The 17,953-nt window shown below is 40.5% G+C and overlaps 1 protein-coding gene across 1 annotated transcript; it reads left to right on the top strand.

Moving 5' to 3' along the window:
* Positions 1-1,231: 1,231 nt before the first annotated feature.
* Positions 1,232-17,953, top strand: scarb2a (scavenger receptor class B, member 2a). The gene is made up of 13 exons (XM_014171522.2): positions 1,232-1,751; positions 7,198-7,355; positions 7,722-7,869; positions 8,398-8,592; positions 9,467-9,558; positions 9,929-10,048; positions 10,521-10,699; positions 11,727-11,845; positions 12,068-12,141; positions 12,257-12,308; positions 12,515-12,667; positions 13,769-13,816; positions 14,130-17,953. The coding sequence occupies exons 1-13, from the start codon at positions 1,629-1,631 to the stop codon at positions 14,265-14,267; spliced, it is 1,599 nt and encodes a 532-aa protein (XP_014026997.1). The 5' UTR covers positions 1,232-1,628; the 3' UTR covers positions 14,268-17,953.

The following is a 17,953-nucleotide window of genomic DNA, read 5'->3' as shown; positions in this document are numbered from 1 at the left end:
CTCGACCTTGGCTGGACTGGGTAGTAGGGGAGATTTCCAGTTAGCTCTGTGAGTACATCTGATGCAGTGCAAGCGAATCACCCTGACAGTCCCCCTTTAAACGAGCCCCGCCCCAGAATCAGTCGATCAAATTCTGCATCACGCTCAACCTCGTCTGTCCAATCATAACCCACCAGGGGTGGTCTTAGGATGGTGGTCCGGGAAGCTGTTAGCCAATCAAGTTTACTGCTCAGTGAACAAAAGCTTCACGTCAACTATCGTTGGTTCTCTGAATAACACATTATTCATGTTCATGCTGGTTATTTAAGGGAGACCTGATGATGATGAGGCGAGATAGCGGTATTTCATGTTGAGAAGTAACGGTCGATGACTCCCAAACATGTATGAAGGCAGAATCATGTGTACATTCATTTAGCTAACTCACCACATCAGATGCAATGTGCTTTTTAATGTTTTATAGTTATCCAATATTATACGGCACCCTGCTAAGAATAAGTGGCAGTAGTATAGCAGGACTAGGCTACACACCCCACTCTCTCAGTCTAGAAAGTTACTAACTAACTAGTAGCAATCCTAGTGTGACATCACATGTGAACGAGCATGCGTTGCTAATTCATTCACAAGCTCTTTGTCAGACGTTGTTAGCTTCACTTTACTACACTGCTATCTCTTAACAAACAAAAATTCTATACCAAAATTACACATGTTTAATTGAATTTAACGATCTTATTAAAACATTAACCCTAGTGAATAACAAACAACAAGAATAACATTTTCCTGAATCATTATAATAAGATTTTTTCAGAGTGATTATAATTGCACTAGAATTGTTAATTTTTTGATTATTTAATTTATATTTTTTATATGCTTTAGTTTTTTCTTGTTAATACCTGCGTTCTGTTTTGTATGATGTAACAATGTAAATTGTTGATCTGTATATAAATAAATACACTGCTATCTCTTGAAAGAATATTACTTGCATAGTTACACATGAAAGTGAATTGGTCTCAAATTACGTCAGAACCTCAAGTTTACTTTTAAATCTTTGCTTGGTTGAATGTATCCTAATACAAAACAGCGCTATGTAGGTAGATCAAATCAAGGGCAAATCGTAGTTATTTAGATTGTGCCGTCTTATGTTTCTGGTGCTAAAAAGTAAAACAGTGACCTCAGCCACAGAAAGCACGCTACATTTTAACACACCCACCGCCCACCAGACACCAAAACGAACCTCTTCGCATGACCGAGTTCATTTGAATCTGGTGAGGGAGGGAGTGGAGGTCTGGCACCCGTCCTCAGCACTGTTATTTCTCCCGCTGCCTTCGAATAACACAGTCGATTCTCATTAGGAGAACGGCTGTATGGGGAGAAGAACATTGTTCTATGACACTAAGGAAACTACCAGCATTTCTTATTTTCGAAGACAGTTTGCAAGTAGATGCATATCAACGAGCAATTTTGAAATTCGTATAGTGAGTTTCGCTGTAGTGTAAGAGGCAAAGTGAGAAGTAGCGGCTACCTTTTGAGTAAAATAAACCCTAAAAGATCAGAACCTAAAGTATTATCGTTAATGTTATTTGGTAAGTAATTTCACATTTGCCAAATTAGTTTGATAGTTGGCCGGCATCATGACTCGGAGATCCTGTGTAATTTACGCTACTGGAATTGTCTGCGCCCACCTACTGATAGTGGGGATCACCTTGGTGGTGGCTCAAGTCTTCCAAACAATGATTCACAACCGGCTAAAAAAGGTGAGTTGCAACTTTTTCCCACTTCAAACATGCATTTGATAGTTTTATAGTCTGGTGGCTTTAATTTGTTAGTTGTATTTGCACTGAACAGTAGACGGTGAGTGACATTTCCCATCCCTTGTTATTAGGTGATTATGTTCGATTGATAACGTTACAGTATTTGTTTGCTCAATCCGTATCTCCAGTCATTCTCCCACCCAACATGGGTCAGTGCAGCATGCCTTCCAAGGTCGACAATTTACAAGTGCTGCATGCTTTACCACCAACCAGTGATGTTTTTTTTTGTGTGGTAGGAAAGCAACATTGTATCATTCATAAATCCGCAATATTGATTCAACCCTCTTGAATAGCTCTGCAAGGCGTTTAGCATTTAAACTCAATGTATAGCCTGATTGAATCTCACCGGCTGATTTACAATGCCAGGTATGTTCCTGTCACAGCGCGTGGCGGTAACATCATCATCACCATGGATTGGTGCACTGTAGGCAAGCAGCCTGTTTTATTCCAACAGTAAAATAAAGCCCACTCACTTCATTTGCTTTATTATACATAATGGTTGACAGATGAGTTGAAATACAAGTGTACTGCTGCATCTTTATTTGCGGGGTATTCATCTCATTTACCTGTCTGTCACAATATAATTTATTTGGGAATGGGATTTAAAATTCTAAGAGCTTTCCTCGTGGTTTATTGGGTTTATCAGTAAGGGGTTGGCATCTCGTCAGAGAAGGGTCTGGGGAGGTGCGTGCGCATGGATGGGGGAAGGGAGAGAGACCATGAAGGCTGAGTCCCGCTCCCTCATTTCACTCTTCATCCTTCTTGCTTACCAGGTTCAACATCTCTCGCATCTGAGAAGCCCTCTTTCTTAAAGTGCCATGCCCACATCAGCAGAAATGTCAGACTGTCATAGGGTATAGACACATAAACATTCGTTTCGTGGCCGCTGTTAAATGAATTTGGGTCTGGGTTTATTTGGGATATGGTGTCACCCTAGACCTAGAATACATAACATCATGAAATGAAACAAAATATTGTTGATGTTGTCAATCGGCCTACCTGTATTTTAAGTTCAATAAAGTGCAGGAGTGTTATGTGGACATATTGCCGGTGACTGAAAAGATAATGGATAAATTAAGAATGAATGTCCATCCACAACTGTACCACTTTTATATCTAAAACGGCTCATAGAACGACTTTCCTGGATCTTAAAACAACAGTGAGCATTCGTCTATTTAATTGTTTCAGCCCTGGCCTGATCTAGGTCTAGAGGACTGCTCTGCCTGGAAAACAACCCTCTGTCCCCGTCAAAAAAGTTGACAACGATTTAAACGTATGACATATGTTAACTTTCATTCAAACAGTGTGTCATCCTCTAGACTGGAAAACATGACACTGAATAACATTTATTATGTACTTGAGAAACGTTATCAAACCACAACTCCCACAGATGTTTCAGGTCAGGTTTTCATTTATTTTTGAGTGAACCAGATGGTTATGTTTTAATGTCTTTACCACTCTTCATGTGACCCATCCCCAACCACCAGCTACAAAAATAGTGAGTTTTTTGATTTTAGATAACATTGATAAACCCTCAGCCCTTTGTCCCTGCTTGCCTGTGCTTGTGAGATCAAGGTTTGAAGCATTTCTAAGAGCGAAATGATGTGAACATGACATCTATGCAAGCCTTTGAGAGACATTTTTCAAGGGTGTTAAAAACAGGTATTCTTCTAATATAGGCCTTGACTTTACCAAATGTTAGTGTTGCAGAGAAACGGTCACTCTTGGGAATTGTATCCATTTGAGAGGGAATCCATTTGATTTATAAAAACAAAACAGACATCACTGATTGAAACTTGGCACCATACTGCTGAAGATGAGTCTGAATCACATATTGGTGGTGTTTTTCACACTCACCTTTCGTGTATGTAGTCAGTGTTTGGCTTTAAAACTAGAATCCATAGTTGCTACATCCATTTGATTCCTGAAGAATATACAGTGCATTCAGAAAGTATTCAGATTATCACGTTTTCCACATTTTGTTACGTTACAGCCTTATTCTAAAATAGATTAAATAAAATGTCCTCATCAATCTACACACGTGTTGAGGCACAGATCTGGTGAAGGCTACTAAAAAATGTCTGCAGCATTGAAGGTCCCCAAAAACAGTGGCCTCCAACAGTTTGGAACCACCAAGACTCTTCCTAGAGCTGGCCGGGGGAGAAAGTGACCTTGGTCACCTCCATGACCAAGAAGGGCCTTGGTCAGGGAGGTGACCAAGAACCCAATGGTCACTCTGATGGAGCTCCATAGTTCCTCTGTGGAGATGGGAGAACCTTCCAGAAGGACAACCATCTCTCCAGCACTCCACCAATCAGGCCTTTATGGTAGAGTGGCCAGACGGAAGCCACTCCTCAGTAAAAGGCACATGACAGCCCACTTGGAGTTTGCCAAAAGGCATCTTAACGACTCTGACTGTGAGAAACAAAATTCTCTGGTCTGATGAAACAAAGATTTAACTCTTTGGCCTGAATAGAAAGCGTCACGTCTGGAGGAAACCTGGCCCCATCCCTACGGTGATGCATGGTGGTGGCAGCATCATGCTGTGGGGATGTTTTTCAGTGGCACGGACTGGGAGACTAGTCAGGATTGAGGGAATATGAACTGAGCAAAGTGCAGTGAGCTACTTGATGAAAACCTGCTCCAGAGCGCTCAGGACCTCAGACTAGGGTGAAGGTTCACCTTCCAACAGGACAACGACCCTAGGCACACAGCCAAGACAACACAGGAGTGGCTTTGGGACAAGTCTCTGAATGTCCTTGAGTGGCCCAGCCAGAACCTGGACTTGAACCCGATCGAACATCTCTGGAGAGACCTGAAAATAGCTGTGCAGCAACGCTCCCCATCCAACCTGACAGAGCTTGGGAGGATCTGCAGGGAAGAATGGGAGAAACTCCCCAAATACAGGTGTGCCAAGCTTGCAGCATTATACCCAAGAAGACTCGTGGCTGTAATTGCTGCCAAAGGTTCTTCAAAGTACTGAGTAAAGGGTCTGAATGCTTATGTAAATGTGACTTTCAGTTTCTTATTTCTAATACGTTTGCATAAAATTCTCAACCTGTTTTTGCTTTGTCATTATGGGGTATTGTGTGCAGATTGAGTGGGGGGGGCAATTTAATCCATTTTAGAATAAGGCTGTGACGTAACAAAATGTGGAAAAAGTCAAGGGATCTGAATACTTTCCGAATGTACTGCAACTTATAAATGCCTCATGATTTTAGTTCAACTGTCATACCCCATCAACCCAAAATATAAGCTTATTTTAATCCGTTGTTTGTAAACAAACACTGTACACCCACAACACATGGGTAAAAGTATAATTGTAATGCCATGGATGGTCAGTCCTTGCATCCATAGCTCTGTCCATGATTTTGAGAATGGTTACATTTTCTACAGGCCCATCCCTCAGCTTTTTACCAAAACGGGCGGAGTGACTGCTTTAATTGTTTCAACTGCGGATTCTAACTATAAATGCAGCCAATACAACAGGCATGATTGGAATAGCTGGCTTAGTTTGGCTTGACTTTTCACAACTTTCAGGTGAGTCAAATGATCTAGTAAAATTAAAGTGAAATGGCTTCTCAGCATCAAATATGCTATTTTGTTATATATTTCGAGATCTCAGGGATATCTTTATTCCATGCAAAGCGATATTTGACTCCACAGCCTTCATACTTTGCTGTACAGCATGAAATGGCCTATTAATTGAGTTGATTCATATTTCTTGTGCTGGAAACGGCCTATTTCACTGGCTCAATATGCCCACTCCAGTTATGTTTAAAACTGACTAGAGTCTAAGTGAAGCAACAGGCTTCTGCTTTCCCCCAGAGGAGCATGCCCCCAGTTCAATGCTCTAGCTAGTGAGTGGTGACCTTCTGCCCAGTTGTGTTGTGTAGTGTTTGTCAGAATGTGTGTATGAGGCAAAATTATTGTCAGATCATTTAGGACTCTGTTTCCCCTATATTCATTTAGTAGAGGTGGCCCACCGCTGCTTAATTCTTGCCACCAAATATGATGTACATTTTTTTTATGCATATAATTATTCTGAGACGCACTTTTAAATGGACAGTCCATTGGCTCAATGACTGAAAAAGTCTGGACGGGAAACGAGTTTGTGCATCCGTGTTGAGCCACACCTTAAAAGCGACAACTGAGCTTCTCTGAGACCTCAAGATGAGCGAGTGAGCGGTGTGAATGGTAAAGGCCTTTCTCATGTACACCTCACTTTACTCAAGGGACAGAGAAGGCAATCAGTAACCCCTTATGTAAAGGACGGGGGGGGGTTGTTATGAATTTGCAAAACGTAAGATATGTTAGGAATTCCAATTTCTTGTGGCTGTTAGCTAGGTGGCTAATGTTAGCTAGGTTAGAGTGAAGGGTTAGCTAACTTGCAAAGTAGGTCAAAAAAAGTAGTAAGTAGTTGAGAAGTTGTTAATTAGCTAAAATGCTAACGTTGTCCGTGGTGAGATTCAACATTTCCGTTATACGCCCACCCATCCTCCTTTCGTTTTTGTCTTAAGTAACCTTACCAAACGTTTTATATGCGGCAATGATCAAATAAAAAAAAGTTTACCGGATAAATTCTAGGGCTGGGAGGATACCAGTATCGCAATACTCATTAGTATCGTTTTATATATCTAGTCTCAGACTAGACGCAACATAGTAAACACCCATATCTAGTCTGAGACCAGACCGGGTTGAAACTACGATACTGGTATCCTCCCAGCCCTAGAATTTACCGGTAAACTTTTTTTTTTTTATCTGATCATTGCAGCGTTTCAAAAACAGGACAAATTTAGTCCCACATGGATTACTGTGGTGTGAGAGACTTATCTGAACACATTTAACCACTTTCCTCTATTCATATGATGACCAATAGGACAGTGCTACTACTCCGTATTGTTTATTTAAACTGTCATGCTGCCAATTTGGTGAGTGGTCATTTAAGGAAAAATGCAATCATCCCTTGATCAGCCTGCTGGGGTTCGCCCAAACCTCCTTTGCTGTTTTCACTCAGGTTTTATTCTTGTTCTGACAGTTATTCACCTACGAAGGCGTTTTCCCCCTTCCCCTGGGGTTTTGGTGTGCTGGCATTGCGTCTTCGCTACATTATTTGCAGTGTGTGTGCTCTCTCCTGGTATAAGGTGAAAGGGTTGTTGATGGGTGGTGTAGCTGAAATCAAAAATTAAATAGCTTTTGAAAGCCAAAATATCTTTAGTTTAGAGATTAATGGGGTTACTGTTTCAAATAGCTTTTTAGGCCAACGCTCCGCCAACGCTCCTTCTATCCCTCAAATGTACTACCCTAAACAGATTACACTTGGAGAGATCATTGTTGTTTTGGATCGTCCTTAAATAACTGTATTTCTCTATTACAATATTTTTTTTAGGAATTGACTTTGACAGAGGCAAGCCAAGTATTTGAGTCATGGAAGAACCCGCCGCCTCCAGTCTACATGGAGTATTACTTCTTCAACGTGACCAATCCAGAAGTGTTCTTAGCAGGGGGAAAAGCAGTGGTCACCCAGATTGGACCTTACACTTACAGGTGGGTTGACAACACACTCACTGCTGTCCTTTGAAATTAGGAGGCCTCAGTTCACACAGGGCTGAATCTTATCTTGAGATCCAGAATCATAACTTTGACTTAAGTGGAAATCATGTATCGATGCCAATGGAAGGTTTTTGCATGTGCGCATCTCAAGTTAAAATTCAGCTTACAATGTATTTGTTTTATTATCTGTTTGTTTGATCATGGGAAGCTGGTAATTCAGGTCTTGGGAAAGTCCTATTGAATGAAAGCGGTTCCATGATGCTGAACCTGCTGCTGGACTTGTTTGAACATGTCTTTCATCCCCATGTGAACATCTATGTGGACCGACTTAATCCTCATATCCACATCTTTCCATAACAGGGAATACAGACCCAGGGAAAATGTGACTTTCCTTGAAAATGGAACCAAGGTTTATGCCCTGAATCCCAAAAGCTTTGTCTTCGTCCCAGAGAAGTCCAGAGGTAATCCAGAGGTCGACATTCTGAGGACAGTCAACATCCCAGCTGTGGTGAGTTAGTATGCGTCTCTCTCGACCTCTGCTTGTTACCTCTACATTTGGTATACTTGTACAGTCTTCGCTTATGCCCTGTATCTTAGCTGCCATGGACACGTTGTATCTGCAGTATAGTGTGTTATAAACTGTGGTGCAACACAGTTTGAGTACTTAGAAACATGAGGGTGTGAATTATTCCACAAGTGTATCCTCTTCTGTTTTGGTTAAGTTTAACCTTTCAAGAGTCCCAGTATAACCACTGTAACCCTGTATTGACATTCCTTTACTGCATCATTCCAGTAGACTTTCCAAGCATTATGCTAAACGCTGTATTATGACATCTTGGTGACTTGTTCCTACCAACTTTTTACTTTATAGCAGACACTTTCATGGACATAATCCAATTTCCATTAATGAGAACCAGACCAGAGTCTAGACAGCAACAAAAGCTATAGACTTAGAAACGTTTATAATTTTGTTACTAGTGGTATGATAGAATGTGAGCTCTAACCCCTTCTCTCTCGGTTTCCTCTCCCTCTACAGGCGGTGATGAGTGAGCTGAACTCCTACCCCTTCCTGCTGCGTACCTTCGTCTCCATGTATATGAATTCCATCGGCGTGGAGATCTTCATGACCCGCACCGTCCACGAGGTGTTGTGGGGCTTCAAGGACCCTCTGCTCACCAAAATCCACAACATTAGGCCAGAAGTGGATGAGATGTTTGGGCTGATGTGGAAGGTAGGCACTGTTTGTGTTTAGTAAAACCTCGAAATATGCTTAGTCAGATTACACTTCTGAATAGTCATTCACTAAAGTTATAACCTTAGCTAATGGCCGGTCTTGAAATTTGTGATTTAACCGAAAGTTGTGTGAAATTGCACTAGAAATCCTTTAGTCATTGAACCAGTAGGTGGTTGGTAGGGCCTGGGAGGAGGTTTCTGTTGGTAGGGCCTGGGAGGAGGTTTCTGTTGGTAGGGCCTGGGAGGAGGTCTCTGTTGGTAGGGCCTGGGAGGAGGTCTCGTGGAGTCATCACGTGATGAGTGAAAATGACAAAATGCTGATGAAGCTGTTTACTTCCCCTTTTTCTGGGAGACTCGTGTCTATGGAGACTCACATCTGCTATTCCACCTCATGCAATAACAATGCGAATAGTTTTCTCAGGTTCCACAAACCAGATAATGGTGCATTATTTGGAAATCCCCTGAAAGAACTAGACGTTGGGTAGAATTTTACCAAAATTGTAAAATCTCAACTGTCAAAGCATTTGTCAACCGTTTTGGTCAACGACAGTCTCTTACCGCTGCCTATAAAACTGTAATGAGAAGGAAAAACGGAACAGGATAGGCAGGCTACAGTAATGCAGTGGCATTTTTTTCCCTCTATAGCACAATATCCCCCGTCAGTACAGTTCCAACAACTACAACCAGACACTTTAAACACTGAAATTCCTCCCCAAATGACCGTTTTAACAGCATTGTTTTTCCTCTGCTTATCAAGAGTCCATGTGTCTGTTTCTAATTCTGTACCTGTCCACTGTTCTCCTGGATGTTGGATGTATTCCTTTTGATATGACAGTCTAACTGAACTATTGTCTTTCTCTCTCTTCTCCTAGAAAAATGGAACTCATGAAGGAGAGTTTGTGTTCTTGACTGGCGAACGTGACTACATGGAATATGGCAGAATAGACACATGGAACGGGTTGACGTAAGGACCTGTATTTCCCTGTTTTCCACCTTCATGTTGTTGTAGTTAATGGTTCTCAAAAAACATTTCTCATGTCAGCATTTTTCTTTTTGGTCCTTGCCCTGCGACATTGGGCTTACTCATTGAACGGGAATGAATTGGGATCTGTCCAAATCAAGTATTCAAAGTCCAAGGATAAACTCATTTGCTCCCTGTCATGACAGAGCAGATTACAAATTCGTATTTTTAAATATCAGAAATAGAAAACCGCTTCCAGGCATTTGAAATGAAATCAGTATTTGGCCCCGCCATGTTGTTTTATAATAACCTTGTGTAAACGAAAGCTTCTTCTTGATGTCTAACATATCCCATACCTTTCCCCTATCGACAGTGAAATGTCGTGGTGGTCCTCTAACCAGAGCAACATGATCAACGGGACGGACGGCAGTGTGTTCCACCCTCTGTTGTCCAGGAAAGAGCTACTGTACATCTTTGCGGCTGACCTCTGCAGGTACGTCAGTTATATCTCCAAATCTGTATTGTCTGTAGTTTTATTATTTGTAGCCAGTACAGAGAGGGATGGTGGTTTAGGTGACAGCCAAGAATTATCGAGAAACGACTGACTCGTATTCGTATCGGACTGGTAAACCGCTGTAGAAGACGCCACACCCTGGCCATGGTAAACAGGTGTGAGTTGGGCATGGTCCAACCAACACCATAATGCGTGAGGAGAATCTGGAGAAGAGGCACATAATATAAAATGGAGCTTTGACTCAATCAAGACCGTTGTACTTTGTCTTCATATTTACCCAATGTTCCACACAGTAGGTGACACATTTGTTAACACAGACCTCACAATCTCCTCTGCAAAATGACATGTGTCGAACTGAATTCCAAATTCCTGCTGTAAGTTTTGTGAACTGAGAAACTCCTACACAGCTTATGTGTTCTCCTCCTTATTCTTACCTGCCTCTGGGGTTTAGGTCTATCCATCTGGGTTATGTTGAGGACGTGGACGTGAAGGGCATCCCAGCCTACCGTTTCGCCCCGCCCCACGACGTCCTGCAGAGTCCTGAGGAGAACCCCACTAACGCCGGCTTCTGTGTGCCAGCTGGGGACTGCCTCGGCACCGGGGTGCTAAAAGTCAGTGTTTGCAGAGAAGGTAAGAGATGGTTCATTACTGTCACAACCCTGGTTGGCATAACATTATATGTGCCCCACATACCCACTGTTTGTTTTGACTAACCCCATAACCTAGTTTTTTTGACCGATTTTAATAAAATAAAAATTAAAATTATAATAATAATAACCCAATCAATCTAGTTCTAGCTGCAATCCAAGCTCCAATAGATATCAGAAATGTCCATGTTTGAGGATCCAGATTTCATAGTAGTGTAGATGGTGAATGAATAACTCTGGATGAGGGCTATAAAACACTTGAATTTGAGGATAAGGATAATCTCCAAAGGCCCTCATAAAACGATCACATGGCATATAAATGCACTACTGTGACCCTTAAGTCTCGTGAGGGAAGTAGATATATTTTTAAGAAACATCCGCTTTCGTAGTGTGGTGCAGAGAAAGTTCAACAATCAGGGCAAAGTTATTCCTCAGTGTTCGTAATGCTGAAATCACAGTTCTATTGATTTGAGGCTGTTTTAACCGCGTCCTCTCGGGCTACAAAGTGAATAGGACCCTTTATTAATTCCTTGTGGTGGTTTGAATTCCATTTGTCAGATATAGCAGTTTGAATAGTTTCCATATTCCTTAGTGAGGGTTATTGGCTCCCACACTGGAACACATTACATGGTGTCTCTATGAGTACTACCTTGTGGAACTTCATAATGGTCATTCTGACCTCAAAGGAATCGTTTTGTCTTGGGTTGTAAAAACCCGTCCATAATTTCACTGTATCAGAACATGTCCGGTACAGGCCGCCTTTCCAATGGCAAGGAAGGAACTTGACATATTTTTGCTATTTGTTCCGTTATCTCCATGCACACGTTATCAATCTCTCAATTTTGTCCTTGATGTTTCCCTTTTAGAGCCCCAATATTAAAACATTGGACTTTGTTTTGCCTAATCCTCTCTTATGGCAGTCCAGGATAAAGACATTTGATCATTTAGGTTGCTTGTGGTGTTTTGTCTTAAATCGTGTGTCTTTCCCATCTCCTTCCTCTTGTCCATAGGTGCACCTATCGTGGTGTCGTTCCCCCACTTTTATCAGGCAGATGACAAGTACATTAATGCTGTTGATGGACTGCACCCCAACAAGGAGGAGCACGAGACTTACCTTGACCTTAACCCGGTATGAACAAACATTTTATCTACCACATATAGTGATGAGGCCAATATGCATGATCAGTTATGGGGCCTATACACTTACATAATCTCATTGTGAGTATAAGTATACTGTATTTAATAGCTCTATTACATGTTGTATGTGTTAATGCCTCGATGTTGGAAAGGGCCAGTTCTAACTGAATTAGTTTATATTACTTCATTTTAAAGGCTTATTTTGTTTTTTTAGACCACTGGGGTTCCCATCCGTGCTTGCAAGAGGGCCCAGCTCAATATAATTTTGAACAGAGTTCAAGGCTTCCCGTAAGTATAGCAATCTGAACAGTTTGCCACACTGACCCTTCTCATCCCTCAAACGAACTGAGTGAAAAGGCCTATTGTTGAACCTCAAGTCCTCACTTCATTTTCTCTTCCACAGCAAAACCAAACATCTAAACGAGATCATTTTTCCCATCATGTTTGTCAATGAGGTAAGACTTATCTCCTTCCTTTCGCTCCAATTTATTTTGTGAAATTCAGTCAGCCTCACGTGCAGCCAAGACATGTAAAATTAAGTTGTATTAGACAAAAATCCAGATATTTAGCTGGAGAACCTTCTAGTCTATTATTAAGATCAGTTAATAACAACATATTAAAGACAGGTTAATAACCTTAGTGACCCCCCCCCTTCCCCCAGACGGCTACTATTGACGATGACTCTGCTGCCCAGATGAGGACCCTGCTGCTCATCGTGACCCTGGTGTCCAACTTCCCTCTGCTCATCGTGGGCATGGGAGCCATCCTGCTCATTGTCCTAGTCGTCCTGGTCTGCAGGTCTCGCCAGAAGAAGGTAAGACCTGTCCTCTACCCCTGCGCTTATTACCAGGAGACCCCAAACAATTTTTTTGTAGCAAAAAATCTATAATATTTATTTATAAGCTTCTCTAAAATATAGTGTAAATTGTGCACGTCACTCACAATATGTCAGTTGTTGTCCCAGGAGGTTCTAAGTGATTAGAATTGAATGGTGCATTGACACAACAAAGGTTTTATGTTAGCTTTGACTGTGCTCTTGCATGTTTGATCTGTTTTTATATACAATTTATTCTTCTATATTAACATCAGTGGTCTGGTGTCTGAGTTCTCCATCTCCTTGCATGTTAAGTTAACACCGTGCATGAGGAACCTCACATAGTCAACATGTGCTGCCTTCTGTAATCTCCGTGTGAAATGATAGTGCTGCTGGCCTTTCTAACAATTTTAAATAACTGAGGTCAAAACAGGAAGTATAGATCTTAATTTAGCAGATAGACAGTCTCAATGATGACCGTGTATAGTCTACACTACCGTACAGGCCAAAGAGTGCTCTGAACTCTAGTAACAATAGTTTTGTAGGATAGCCAGGGTACTTTCAACACTTATCTGTGTTTGTCTAGGTTAGTCCCTCTGACCCCATTCCCCACCCATCAGTTGTGACTCGGCTCGATAGGGGTTATCTTAGTAGAAGTTCACGTCATATCTTGGAATATCAAATAAAGCTATAATCCTTCATTCAAACATTAACAAAGCTGTGTTTTGGTAAAAAGCTGAGGAATGGGTCTGGAGAAATGTAGCCACTGACAGAAGCACCAGACATGGATGCATGGACTGACCATTGATGATATAAAATAGAGTTTTAACCATGTTTTGAGGCTTCAGTGTTTGTTTACATTTACATCGCTTACAAACATTGGAGTAAAACAAGCCTGTATTTTGGGTTCTGATGGGGTAAGACAGTTGAAATAAGCTTTTGAGTCATAAGTTATATTTTCCAAAATCAATGAGTTTATCGTTCATTTATAAGACCAAAGATGAATGTATCAACTAAGGATTCCAGCTTTGAAGAACTGTATAGTTACCGTGCTATGATTAAAATGTTCTGTAACCCCCCCCCTTTTCCTTTCTGTTTTAGAATGAAGTAAAACGTATTGATTTTACTGAAGCTTTTCATTCTTTTACTGTAAGTCTTCATTTGCTTCATTTGTCATTTTCGTTCAGTTATTAGCAATTCTTGCTTATTTTAATATCTTTAGGTATAATATATACATTTATTTTACATTCCTGCTTCATAGTGGTATTTCTTCATTAAGTTGAAAGTATTTTGAGTTTGTTGGTTTTGTACAGTGACATTAATTAATGATTTATCCACAATTAGTTTTATCTACCATTGCAATATAATTCCGATTTAGTTGTAAATATATCAAATGTTTGTTGTTTTCATGGTTGATTTCTGCTTTGTCGTTTACAAAATGTCCTCCCCTCTCCCTCTTCAGACGGCAAAAGATGAAACGGCCTACACTCAAGTCAGCGACAAACCAGAGGTTGAACCATCAGAAAACAACTACACCAACCAGCCAATGAGGAACGGCTCCTACATCGCCATGTCTCCCGTGGAGGCTCAGAAGTGTTGATGCAGGCTGCATTGTGTGGCGGAGCAGCCTGGGCGTGGTATTATAACCAAGGCAGGGTTTTGCAGTGCGGCCAGGGGTTTTCACTTTTGGGCAACAACCCCAATAAATGTCCATGTCAATCAAGATGCTGCTCTTCTCAATGACGCTCTTGACTATCCTGCTGAGCATGGTCTTTCTGCCTGCCATAGTGCAAAACGACAACTCCTGTCTACTACTACTACTACTACTACTACTACTACTACTACTGTCACTTCTGTCTCTGTTCTGTTGGGCTCAGCGCTGGGTTCATGAAGGAACACTTGGACAGCCAGGACAAAGCTTTTTTGAGTATTTTCTGCGAGGGAATAAGTATCAAATTAGGCAGTATTCACACTTATTAATAACAACCACTGAGCAGTCACTATCAGCCTTCCACTGACTGATGGGTAGTATTCACCTGATTTAATGAAGACTAGAGGGTCCTGAAACATTTCTTTGTATCAGTGTTTGTGAGGTCACCTCAAACAGCCATCAGATTAAAACATCTGGTATTCTTCCCTCCCTGTAACTGATTATTCACTGACTCAGAATAGAAGTGGTTTTGCTAGTAAAACTGTACTTGGCATATACTTTTTGAAGAAAAAAGAAATGGACTATTTATAATATATTTTCTTTTCCTGGGATGAATCCGTCAGTGCACACACCCAAGTTGTTATCAAATAGAATTTCTGACAGTTTGTGTGTGCATGTCTTACGATGCAGTGTCCTGTTTTGATTGGACTATGGGTGACTATTTTTCTTGACGCAGGCTCAGTGTAGTATGACAACTGAGAAACTAGACATTTAGATTTTTTCCCCTTCACCTTTTTCCCCAACACTAGTTTGAGACAGAATTTTTTTTAAATCTTAGACATTTCCTCAGATAAGGCATTAGTAAATAGCTGCTTTCCCATTAAGGATGATTAATAGCCAAAGTAGATATGGCCTAAACTTTAATCTCATATTGAAATTGTAAGAAAAAAAAAACATACCCACAAAACTTACAAGGGAGACTTGAACCTACTTTCTGCCTTACAATTTTCAGTATTTCTTTGTTGATATGGTAAAAAGCTGGATATCTTAATAGTTGTACATATGCAATGGGGAAATGTCTGGCTACCTCTGACCTAATCCAGCAAGTAGTCACAGGTGTGCCGAAGACACTATTTTTTTTTAACATCAGTGTCGACCCACTTTGTCTGCATCAATACTTGGAGAAAGCACAATTTGGATTGATAGTACAGTCCTCATAAGGTGACCAGGTTTTCACATAAAGACGAAACACTGTTAGAAACACCGACTGGTGCGCCATAAAGAAAACACAGGTGAATTGTAGAATAAACAGTCGGGCCCTGCACACCGCTTCTGCTGTGCATGTTATGTCAGAGTCAACTGGCTTGCCAAGGAGCTGTAGGTATTCCGACGAACATGGCACTTGAAACACTCTTTGTCTGATGTTTTTTTGGCCATCGTTGGTCACTAGTCTCTGTCGTGTCAAGCCTTTTGGCAGTTGCTTCTGGAAAAAATGAACTAAGGCCATAATACTGTCAACTTGAAAATTCCTGCACTTTCCCAAAAAAAGAGAACATGCCCTGTATTTTTTGGGGGTTGTTATATAAAATGCAAGGGTCCTTCTGTGTATTTCAGTAGTTTGCCCCAGGGTTGTTTTTCAATGTGGTTCCTGAAGGGTTATTCTAGATGGACACTTTGCCTTTGTTACTTACTTTTCAGTACATTGAATATTCTTTTTTTTGTTGTATCTATTATTGCTGCTATTAATTGCCATAACCTATGGACTTGTATTTTTCTATGGATGAGCCATCCATGCTCATATTCTGTTTTTTAAGGTTGTTCCAACAGAAACCAGTATCAACTTATGAATTGCTATGTCTGGTCTCTGTGAAGCAACTCTTTAAATATCGAAGAATATTTGAGCAGGATACAAAGCCCAAAGCTTGCTGTCATTTACTGGAATTAGCACATAACTATAGATAGCAACACATTGTAACATGAGGAATTGTCCATATTGGGATAATTTAGATATTTATAATACTTGTTTCTGTGGGTGATGATAGGGTTTGTTCAACTGGAAACTCTGGAGTTCTAGATGGGATGCCCTAGTAAACAAATGTAATCTTTTTTTTTTAATATATATTTTTTTAATTTTTTCAAGCATGAGTTTGGTTGTGCAATTAAGGACGTCTGTCAGACATGGTTTTGGCCATACTCTCTGAAACTTTGGTCCTGGTTATATTCTATGTTAAGGACCAATAAACAGTAGGCCTTTTCAGCTCAATCTCTATACAAGCAATCATGGCCTTGTGCATGTATTGCTTACTTGTTTAATCATCACAGTATATCTTACCATCCTTATTGACTTGAATCTATAAGACCTTAAACCTGAACTGTGTGCACATGCGCACACACACATACACCTGAGCCAATACTTACCACTGTCTGACTGACTAGTCCCATTCACCTTTTGTACCCAATCATTCAAGTCCATTCGCTCCCCTGTGCTTGACCAAAGATAACCTACATGGATCTGTTCCAGCTCGTGTTTACTCTCCTCGGAGATAACGGCTGTGCCGCCACCAGCGCCTGCCTACCTTCTACACTATGGCTGCGTCTGGAATTGCACCCTATATCTTATACAGTGCATTACTTTTGACCAGGGCCCACAGGCTCTGTGTATTTACAACAGTGTTTGAGTAATGTGCTTCTCCCATCAAGGCCAAAACATGTGGTTTTTACAATTTGATCAGGATTATTAATATCAAGCGAACTTCAAAGGGTTAAAATGCATCTCTAATGTGAAGGGTAAAAAACGGAGTTATGTATTGACACAGCAATACAAGATTATGTACAATTTTTTATAAATGTTTTTTAATCTGACACTATTTATGTATCCATATGTTCAATGTTATATTTGTCCCGAGTGTACATGTTTTGTGGTCCTGTTTCATTTCTAAGTACAGTTTATTTTTTAATATTCAACGAGGGTTATCGCACACATTTTCAGTTTGTATCATGAAATGTTTCTCACAGAAAAATGCATCTTGTAAAGATGGTTCATAATGTGATATATTGATCCATCAGTGAGAGTAGCAAAGTCCCCAAATGTTCTGAGAGAATTCCTTGATGGTTGTGAATGTGTGTGTATAGGATAATAAGCTAATGTAGACCTATTTTTGTGGAGCTAATGCACAGTTTTGTCAAACTGGAGTGATTAATTGGAAGGCTGACTATCTGGGAGATTGCCTTGGTGCCAGAACAGGAACAAGGGAAGTGTACACACAATCTAACCCATAGATGAATGAAGCCCTCCTTCAGGGAAGAAGAACGCTGGTGCCATACATCCTTTTATTTCATCAATTTACTTTCAAGTTACCGATTTTTGTTTTAAGCAGTGTAGCAACTGTATAATGTTCACATGACATTGCGTGTAAGTTTCTCAGTCACCGACTAACAGACATTTCATGTTACTTCTGAGATTTATATTTTTTTGCTGCTGAATGACAATCGTCATGTTGGGTGCAAAACTATTTCAAAAGTAATCCATAATTTTTAGTTAATTTACACTGCACAAATGTTTATATAATGCTTTTGTAAACATTTTTAGTGTATTTGCAAAAATAAATAAATTTGCAATGAATGCAAAGAATACA

Source organism: Salmo salar, chromosome ssa24, assembly GCF_905237065.1.
Source record: "Salmo salar chromosome ssa24, Ssal_v3.1, whole genome shotgun sequence".
NCBI lineage: Eukaryota > Metazoa > Chordata > Actinopteri > Salmoniformes > Salmonidae > Salmo > Salmo salar.
Note: the sequence above shows the minus strand (reverse complement) of the source record. Positions and strands in the feature narration are given on the sequence as shown.

Excerpts from the sequence above, each read along its gene's own strand:
- scarb2a (XM_014171522.2), top strand. The coding sequence starts at position 1,629 with ATGACTCGGAGATCCTGTGTAATTTACGCTACTGGAATTGTCTGCGCC. Across the intron at positions 10,049-10,520 it reads TTTGCGGCTGACCTCTGCAG|GTCTATCCATCTGGGTTATG; the intron begins GTACGTCAGTTA and ends TCTGGGGTTTAG. Across the intron at positions 13,817-14,129 it reads AAGCTTTTCATTCTTTTACT|ACGGCAAAAGATGAAACGGC; the intron begins GTAAGTCTTCAT and ends CTCCCTCTTCAG.